Raw genomic sequence first — 10,411 nt, 5'->3', positions numbered from 1 at the left:
ATATCACAAAGTGGCAGGTTCTCCAATTGGCCAATAATGATCTATTTGCCAATTCAATCCTGTTGAGAAAGAGACGGCAGGCAGACATAAAATGAATAAAACATTGAATGGAGGGATCGAGACAGTTCCATTTCAATCTCTCATTCTCTCTCTTTCTCTCTCTCTCTCTATCTCTCAGAAAGTCTCTAAGAAGACTTGTGTGCAATTGGGGTAAAATCAGTACTTGGATGATTGCCTGAGTTTGTGTGCACATTGCATTTCTGTTCTCTTTATCTCATACTAGACGCCTACGATGCATCACTTTCAAAAACAAACGTCTTGTCGCATCTGCTCTCTTGTTTGTTAAGATAGTTTACTGGCAATATCCACGCTGGCTGGTTTACTCTGTATTCATGGCCAATTAGCTAATGCCATTGGAACCCTCAGCTAAATATAAATATAGGATACAAATGTGACCCTCTTAAGTGCAAATGCACTGTAAGGTTCAGTAAGTTGTGGGTGTTGGTGGATCTTTAAAACATTGATTATCATTTCTTTAAAACAAAAAAAGAAGGTGTGATCATCTCATTAGAGAAGGGGACAAAATGTCTGCAGGGAAATTAAAAGGCATCAGGCGTGATCACTTTTAAACTTTTTTTTATTATGCAGGTTTGAAATAAAAGAAGCATTGTGACACAAACAGATGCTGCTGGCAAAGAAAAAAAAGGAGCAGCACCCGAAATGTAAAAAATAAAGAAAGAATTGTTGTGGTCATCATTATTTCTATCAAACCAAAGGAAATAAAATATAGAATAAAATAAGAATAAAAATACACCTCCATTGTAAGAAGCAAAAGTGATCTAATTTCTTTCATAAATAAGAAAACCTGTCAAACGGCTGATGGGCAACTAGCGAAAACAATATATTGATAACCATTTAAAATATTTATCATTACTGGCTTTACAAATAAAATAACTACAATTGGCATGTTTTTTTTTTACACAACTTAAAATGTTATAGATCTGTAACAACTATGCTACAGTAAAGAGATAAATACAGATGTCTTTGTCAGCAAAATGTATTTCTGTTAATCACACAAAAAGTTAAAAAGATGAGATCAACACAACCAAACATCAAGTAGAAACTTATAAAAAATCACTGTAATGTGGATGTGATGGCTCCATTCACATATGTCATTACTTCACTTCTGCATGTCGAGGAGACAAAATTGACATTATGGTCGGACAAAATAAGAAAATGGAGGTGGGGGGCATTTTGTGGCAATATTTTTTTTTTTTTACCTGCAACATTATATCTCATTTTATCTCACAGCATTTCTTTCTCTTTCAAATCTTTTTCCTCTCTATCTCTCACCTGGCTCTTTCCATTTAATGATCTGCAGGACACATATTGTGTATTCAGTTTTAGATTGAACTTTATTGGAAAAAAACACACCAGTGAGCACAGATTTAATGCAAGAACGAGAGTGTGAAATACTCCTCTGAAATCCAGCTGCACAAGGCTGTTAAAATTCACGAGAAAGACTCAACACTCGAACACTGCAACACAACGCAAGTGTGTGTCCGTGCACATACACACTCGACTTCACACGTCATGAATGGGGTACATTCTCACGTCCAGACACACACGCACGCACACACACACACACACACACACACACACACACACACACACACACACACACACACACACACACACACACACACACACGATGACGTACATGTAATATTAAAGAAGAAACAAATCTATCCGGACTTCCAATTCCCAATTTGATCCCATAAAAGTGATATTTACAATCACACTGTGACAGCTCAGTAGACCTTAACAGGTCTTAAATATTAAAAAAAGATTATTTTTGTTTTGTTTCTTTTCCCCACCCAAGCTTTTTGTATCAATTTGCAGGCCCTTAAGCAAAGCTACCATAACATCAAAGCCTGAACCTACTAGAAGTTAATATTTTTTCTACAGTACAGGGCCCAACGCTTATTGGCAAAAAAAGAGGAACAATTTTGCAAGCCAGAAATAAATAAAACAGCAACGACAACAACAACAACAAAAAGAAAAGAAGAAAAAAACACAAAAGGGAAATTAAAATGATTAAAGAAGAGGAAGAGTATTTTTTTCTTTCTCATTCTAATTAAAGCTGGATGGGGTCCCTGAGGGGACTTTAATGGTGACACAGAAGAGGAGTGCTCTAACAGCCCGGCCTGTATATCGTGGAGGGCATAGACACACAGCTCAGAGAGGATGGTGGGAGCAGGAGGGAGGGGAAGGGGGCCTTATAAGTGCTTGGCAAATGTTAAACAGCAAGAGGACTGCTAATACATTAAGTGGTACAGACAGCAGTCATCTAGTCAAAAAACTCACGAATTCTTCTAGAAACTGAGAGAAATAATAATTACATTGACAAAAAGAAAGTGGTGAGGGTGGTGATTTGGGAGGTGGAACGTGTGTTTGTGAATTTTTGCATGTGTATGTATGTTATTGTATGTTAAGTGTGAACTGTGTGTAAGTGTGTGCAGATCAGAAGAGGGTTGAGGGGATAGGGGTGAGGGGGGGATGAGGGGGTGAGAGTAGACTCCTCGTGTCATATTTGTTGACAGACCATGATCTTCAGTTTCAGGTGAGGTAGAGTGGCTTGTCCCTGCCAGTCAAAACACAAAAGCACAGATTAGATTATGAACAAAGACAAAATGGCAAAGAAAAGAAGGATTCAAACACAAAAGAACAGAACAATAGGAAGTATATTTTCTTTTGACTGCAAGCACTTCTCATTCCCTCGATGTCCCCAATTTAAGACGAGACACCCATTCTCTTAGCTTCTACCTTGCCCTAACCAAACCCTGTAAATTAAACGAAACATCCCATAGTACTCTAGCAAACAGGTCCGTGTACTTGGTGGCCAACGGATTTTCGTTTTGAAAGGAAAAAAACAAAAACGAAAAACGGCCAGTTTCCCAATTACCATTAGTAAATAGGAAAACAAAAAATGGAAAACAACCCATTATTCATTTTTTGTTTTGATATAAAAAAACGGAAAACGAAAAACAATCTCGTTATCCGATTTTCTTTGATGTATTTGTAGATGGAACTCGGAAATTAAAATGTGTGTATAAATCTTATTCCTTTGTCAGTACCCGATCTGTACCGCCTGTAAAATCCGTTCTGTGCACGCATTGGCGTAAGGATGTTTGGACATTCCCGGTTACCGGAAGAAAACATTAGACAGTGACAGTAGACCGTTATGATGGTGAAGGTGTTTGCTGGAGTTGCCTAAAGTATCTTTTAATGATATACGGAGGGTCGTCCGGCCATCCAGTAGAACACCATGTAGCAAATTAAATAAAGGCTTCAAATTTTACGTTTCGTCATTTCTTTACAACTTTGAAGGTAATTTGCTAACGCTAGCTAGCCTGAGCTAGAAGCCTTGCTTTGGTGTTATAAGTCATGACTCCGTCCTGCTTCAGGTTAACCATGTTTTAAATAAAGTTTAAGCATGTGTATACCTCTCACTTCATGTGTTTGTACTTTTATGAAAGTATCAGGTAAAAACAGGGCTACAAATGAGATCTCTGTGAGAGACCAGCTAACTCCTAGCAAACTATTATGTAGCTCAATGCTGGACATTTCACCCCTAATTCCGGTCACTTTACTGTATTTGTATTTGTTTAGTATTTGGTTTAGAAGCCTTTATTGGTGATTTTTTACGGTACAAAGTCCTGCTATATACGTACATAGCTAGCTATATATGCTCCACTATGTCGCGTTAGCATGCAGCTACAATAGTTAGCTATGAGTATGCTAACGTTAGATTGTAGTGGAACGAAGCAGCACTTTCTAACGTCAAAAATCGCAGACCAAACACTACACAATCGGACATGTTTCAGCAGGAATGTGACCCGGAATTGGGGAGAATTTAACAACATTGCCAGCTAAGATGACCGTTAGCATGTAGCTACTATAGTGTTTACTGCCGTTAGCATGTAGCTACTATAGTGGTATACAGCAGTGGTGGCTGGGAGAGCTGTCATCACATCTTTAAAAGGACACTTATGTACGTTTACACTTCATCGCATTAATAATAGACAGTCTATGGTTATTAGTCAAGACGAAGTATTAGGTAAAAACATTAACGTAAACAACACAACAACGATGTCGCTACACGGTTTTGGATCAGTGACAAGTTTCGAATGTTTGTAGCTATGACTATTGTATAATAAAGATTTAATAAAAAAAGATTTAATAAAAAAGTTGTAATGTTTGGTCGTAAAGTGTTGACACGTTACTTATATACAGTCTATGGTTACAAATCGCACAGGGACATTGTTAGTTTTCTACTACGTAATTATGCGCATGCACAGAACGGATCTTACAGACGGTACTGGCCAATAAATGCTATTGAAGGGCGGGTCTTGGCGTGGCGGGAGTAACTTCCGGGTCACGAAAAAAATACCAATGCAAAATTAAAGCAGCCATATTATGCTCATTTTCAGGTTCATAATTGTATTTTAAGGTTGTACCAGAATAGGTTTACATGGTTTAATTTTCAAAAAACACCATATTTTTGTTGTACTGCACCACTCTCTCTCACTGCTGGAGCTCCTCTTTTCACCTGGTCTCTGTTTTAGCTACAGAGTGAGACCTCTTTTCTTCTTCTTCTTCTGTACTATCTTTGATTGCACTTGCACATGCTCAGTAGCTCAGATGTAGATCATGTCAGCTAGCTAGCTCCATAGACAGTAAAAGAAAGGCTGTTTCTATAACTTTGGTCAGTTACAAGGCAGGATTAGCTGGGAGACTTCTAAATGAGGGCGCACATGTAAGTAGTTCTTTTGTAGATTATGGTGAACTTGTGTGTGTTGTAGCAGTGCTTTGCTATTGAGAACGAGGTAGCATGCTAGCGTTAGCATGCTAACACTACGAGCTAATGGTTGCAGTTAGCCTGCTCGTTTCGGCTTGTGACGTCACAAGCCGTGCCGATTTTGAACAGCTCACCCAGAGACTGAAGGCAGGACACATTCAGAAACCGTATCTCACTCAAAACAGCATGGTTGGATTTTTTTCAAAGTTTGTATTTGTGTGGAAGCACCAGAGACACAACATAACACCCCAAATCCCAGAAAAAGTGATTTTTTCATAATATGGGCACTTTAAGGAATACGACTTATACACACGTATTTTAATTTCCGAGTTCCATCTACAAATACATCAAAGACAATCGGATAACGAGATTGTTTTTCGTTTTCCGTTTTTTAATATCAAAACAAAAAACGAATAATGGGTTGTTTTCCGTTTTTTGTTTTCCTATTTACTAATGGTAATTGGGAAACTGGCCGTTTTTCGTTTTTGTTTTTTTCCTTTCAAAACGAAAATCCGTTGGCCACCAAGTACACGGACCCAAACACTGTACACTTAAAATATCTTCCAGTGCTGCAGGACTGCATACCCTGCCAAACCGTTTAGTACAATAACAGTGAAAACTTGTGTTAGGAACATCTGTTTTTTTACTGCTGTCTGACAAACACATGACAAGCTCTATTATCTCACTATTACCTCTCCAGCTGTCTCCCCTGTCTCACTGGAACGGAGCTGACAATTTTCAACACTTATATTGTGAAAGCAGTGGGAGAGACGTCTGACAAGACTATATATACTTATTTCTAAGGGAGCTCTGGTCTAAGACTTAGATTGGTCTGTATCTCTCTGACAAATTCAACTGGGAAAACTTGAATTAAAAAAAGATTGACATTTACTTTTTCACAATAAAATGTGTAGTTTAAGTAAATACATCAAACATCAGAAGCAAATGTCCATAAGCTTGATTCATTTGTCTCCATTCAAAATGTCCTTCAAGACCATATGATTTGATAAGTTTCAGTAACAAAGGTTGTTGTGGAGACTCGACTGCGGGAAGCAAATAAAACCATCTCCTCTGTCTTCACTGACCTGCAGTGGTTGCCACACTCCCGATTGCAGTATTCACTGTCCCAGTCATGGCTCTGAGCCACTCCAGGGCCTGGACCAGGTCCAGGGGCTCCTGGAGACTGGGAGCCACCAATGCTCTTCTGATACTCTGACTGGAGGTGGGAAAACCCCTGGAGAAAGAAGGAAAATGAAGCTCAACATCTTAAAGTAGAAAGTATTCCACAGCAGCAAGTGTGCCTTAGTTTGTTGCTCTACCTGCTGTCCAGGAGGTGGGGAGTGAAGAGAGGCCTGCAGCCCCATCTGGTGAGAGATGATTGGCTGGGATTGGACCTGCTGCATGCGGATAGGCTGGTTGAGGAGCGAGCTCTGGTGCAGGGAGAGCTGCTGGTGGGGGTGAAGGGGTGGGCTGATCTGGAAGGAGGAAGGGGGAGAGGCACTAATGCTGGGCAGCATCTGCGATTGGCTGAGCGTCTGCGACAGGGTGTGGCGAGGGGCGTGTCCTGCGTAGCTCTGCAGGTCGGTAAGAGGGAAGGCCCCAGGCCCCAGGTAGGGCGACGACGGCTGTGGGGGATGTGGCACACTGTACAGGGGTGGGTTGGCTGGCATCATATGTGGAGAAGCCTGGCTTGTTTGGGCACTTTTTGTCTCCACAGGATCATTATATGTCTAGAGGGGGGACGGCGGAGAAGAAAAAATGTTTACACTCATTGTTACACTACCTTCTTCCTTAAAGAACCATTCCAGTTTTTTACAATGTGGATCTGATTTTTATCGTTTTAGCATAGTTTTTATTATGAAATGAGTTTTTTTGTGTGCTTTCCTCCAAATAAAGTGGTTTAGATAATCTGGCTAAAATGGTATCTTAACCACTAGAAATGCTACAAAACTACTGCATGACCCAGGTTGTAATAAACTGGAATTATCTTTTGTGGATAAATCAAGTATTCAATGAAATATTAACAGTGTGCACCTTGCTGAAGGGTTCATGTAATGGTTAGGACTTGAATATTTAACATATTGAAATTTGACAGAGTTCTTATTGAAATGCAGATCTGTAAGATTTGTGTTATTTCTTTTTGGTGTAAATTAGCTGTGCTAATTTTGCACTGCTCTTCCAAGAAGCAAGCAGTATTGTGACCCTGTGTCCAAATTTCTTATAATACGAATAGTATGGACATTATAGGGCAATTTTAGTCTGCAAATAGAGTTTGAGACAGATATGAGCATGCATCCAAAAGCTGATGGAGCTGATAGTCACTAAATGATAAAGCTGTCCCATAATTATTTGTGCCTCCTCAATTCCACAGAGACAACTCTCTCAGGGGAAGTTTTCAAAACAATATGTCAATGAAGCAAAAGAAAAGGAGCAGATGGCATCGGCAAATTCTGAGACAATTATTTAAATAACTTCATGAAATAAATACAAAAATGGCATGGCTTCGCTTCCAAGAAATGTTAATTTGATGTGAAAATGTCATTGAGCTGTAAATGGTAGTATTGTAACAATGTGCACTAATTCTGTATTATTCATTGCCTAAAGTGTTTATAGGATGTTTAGCCATTGCGGGTAATGCTAGACCCGGTCACCGCTCTGTTCCTCCTCTCTTTATTTATCCGACACAAACCACTGTTGATGACACACACATTTATTCTGCAGGTCTTTCTGTCTCCCTTTCCTTTATGAGGTGGTGTATGTATGAAATACATCCAGTGTTTCTCATTAACTGTCAGACGGGCTGGAGTGATGTGTGGTGGTCTGCTATTTAGTAATGGCTCACATCCATCCCTCTGAACCCGTGAAATAATCAATGGGATGGGATGGAGGGATGGATAAAAGAGAGGGTCACATACATTTGCAGGGTCAAGTGGAAAATGAAATACTGAAGAAATGATGTGAAGGGAGAAGGAAAGAGGTGAGAGGATGGGTGTGATTTGTTTTACCTTGTGATGTATTGCAGTACAATTATTTCAAATTCATCGGAAATCAGAAATATATGAACAGTATATGTGTCAAATGAGCATTTATGAGGATTGAAACATTTATGAAATCTGTGAAATCTACTTCATAGTGTGACTTTTTTAATTTCGACTTTTTTTTAAATCACTCTCTGTCCTTGGAAGCTTTTGGATTCAAATGAACACAAGAGAAGTGCCATGACATACTGTGGGAAGCAATCAAACTTTTGTTTTTTCTTCTTCTCCCAAACAAACTGACATGCGTCACCAAACAAAAAGGCAACAGGTGCACGCTGAAGATGTGAATCCTTCAAATGATACTCCAATTACCTCCAATTCCACCCACCCCAATTCACTTTGAAAAGACTCCTTCATTGGTAATTAAAAAAGAGTTGCGTTGAATCATGAGATCCAGCCCTGGATTCAGATTGGCTGGTCCTGAATGAGTGAGGAGGGGCGGGGGATTGCAGGTTTATTTTTGTTAGGCAGTTTTTTGACTGGCAATCTACCAACATATAGTATCAATCAAGCCTCTGTATAGGAGCTCTGACATGAATGTCTAATTGCCCCAAAGACAAGAGATGAGAATAGTCTTTTTAGTTGAAAGTATGCCACAGTGAAGAGGCTGATGAATTAACTATTCATGCCTTAATCAAGGTGCTTGTTTTCGGTCCATGAGCATGAGAGGAAGTGTGACGCTGTGCGGAGGGGAGGAAGGAGGACCGGGGGAAGAGGGAGGGAGAAGAGGAGGAGCTTTGGTATATGCTAAGGCAATTTAGAGTTGTGTTTCGAAAACAATGCAGAAACGCTGAAATGAAATGCAGAGCACCAACAGATTAAACAGATTGAAACAGCCCTGCACTGTGAAAACTATTGCACGTCTTGCAGATGTACAGAGAGTTTAGGGAACATATTATATCAGCTTTTAAAAAACAAACGCGGGTAGAAAGGTGTTAATGTTCTGGGCTAAACTGGAGTAACCTGCAGCAAAGCGAGAGTGGTAGGTGTGAGCAAACCTCAGCCAACACATTAGTGGCCCATCAGGGAGGACAGAAACACCAGGAGGACAGCAAATGATAGGTAATGCCCACTTCTACTCTTACATGTGCACACTGATGAGCGTGCGCGTACAGACGTGTACCGTTACTTTTCATTTCTCCCCAGGTTGCAAATTGGTTATGTGTTTAAGGCCTAATTTTCACAGTTCTCCTCTGAGCACACACACACACACACACACACACACACACACACACACACACACACACACACACACACACACACACACACACACACACACAAATACTAACCCCCCTGTGCTGCAAGTGGACCCTTTCCTTGGAATAAGAGTGAAAGGAATTCTCTGTCTAATTTGTCATCCCTTATATCGCTACTGACCCATGTATATCAAAGATGTGACCCCCGTAGTTACCTTGGAAACCAGACTGGCTCTGTAGGCGGCCAGGGCTTTCAGGTACTCTTTCTTAGCAGCCTCTGTTTTCCTCTTGTAGTTCTGCAGGAGCAAACACAACGACAACAACAACGATTGATTACAAAGTGATGCCAAAGGCTAAAATGACCCTGTGGTCCACACTGACTGATGTGGATGAGATTTTGGGAGTCACGGCGTGATTGTGTGACCAGGCAGTGTGCTCTGCAATGAAAAACATATCAAATACATTCATTGCACAGTTATCAAGTCAAGGACTTTTGACCGTCTGCATGATCTTGCTGCATTTGAATCGTTTATGGCTTCAAAAATGTCCAGAATGAAATGCCGAGAAAGCTTGTGTGCAACAACATGAAAATGGAGTTTGAAATATTATGGAGCAAAAGGAGGAGTGAGAAGCTGTTTGTAATTTTGTGTGTTGCTTTTCAGCCTCTTCCTCTATTAAGGCTGTTGCTCATCTCTTAATCAGGGCTGATGTCCCTGCAAATCATTCAGACGAGGAGGGGAAAAAATAAAAGAATTCAAAACGGCATTAGTAAAGAGGCAATCTCAAGCTTTCAGAATGAACCTCAAATGATGCGTTAAGACAGGGAATTCAAGTTAATGTCATCACATGTCACTCACAGGCTCTTTGTAACTGCCATTGCCTTTTTGATGCTGGGAAAACAAGTCGCAAAAAGTCCACCCTTAAATCAATGAGGAAGACTCAGCTCTCAGCTCAGCTCTGGAGCATTTTAGTAATATGAAAGAGAATGTGTGTTTGTGTGTGTGTGTGTGTGTGTATATGTGTGTGTGTGTGTGTGTGTGTGTGTGTGTGTGTGTGTGTGTGTGTGTGTGAATACAGCGGGTAATTACTGATCCAAAGTGAGAGACTGTCTGTAGCTCCATGGATGGGGTCATTCCTTTCAAAGAGGTGGGGTAGAATAATCATTAAGCATTCATGTGTTGCCAAATGCACAAAGGCTAGCAGCTGCTAACACATACAGTCAATAAACAAACAAGACATACACACAGAACAGCAAACAAACCGGGATGAAGACGGATACAATCTCTTGCTCAAACAGCTGATGTTTATCCTCTCAC

At 40.2% G+C, this 10,411-nt stretch overlaps 1 protein-coding gene across 7 annotated transcripts in view; it reads right to left on the bottom strand.

The window, feature by feature from the left end:
- Positions 1-619: 619 nt before the first annotated feature.
- Positions 620-10,411, bottom strand: part of tox2 (TOX high mobility group box family member 2) — a 118,101-nt gene continuing 108,309 nt past the window's right edge. For all 7 annotated transcript variants that reach the window (XM_031301789.2, XM_031301785.2, XM_031301786.2 and 4 more), the window contains 4 exons: positions 9,311-9,391; positions 6,181-6,591; positions 5,947-6,095; positions 620-2,644 (listed from right to left, as the gene is read on the bottom strand). In XM_031301789.2, the coding sequence (XP_031157649.1) occupies positions 2,620-2,644; positions 5,947-6,095; positions 6,181-6,591; positions 9,311-9,391 (666 nt within the window). In that variant the 3' untranslated portion in view covers positions 620-2,619. The remainder of the gene's footprint in view (positions 2,645-5,946; positions 6,096-6,180; positions 6,592-9,310; positions 9,392-10,411) is intronic.

Source organism: Sander lucioperca, chromosome 6 (assembly GCF_008315115.2).
Source record: "Sander lucioperca isolate FBNREF2018 chromosome 6, SLUC_FBN_1.2, whole genome shotgun sequence".
Classification (NCBI taxonomy): domain Eukaryota; kingdom Metazoa; phylum Chordata; class Actinopteri; order Perciformes; family Percidae; genus Sander; species Sander lucioperca.
This window is presented reverse-complemented; position numbering and strand designations above follow the sequence as displayed.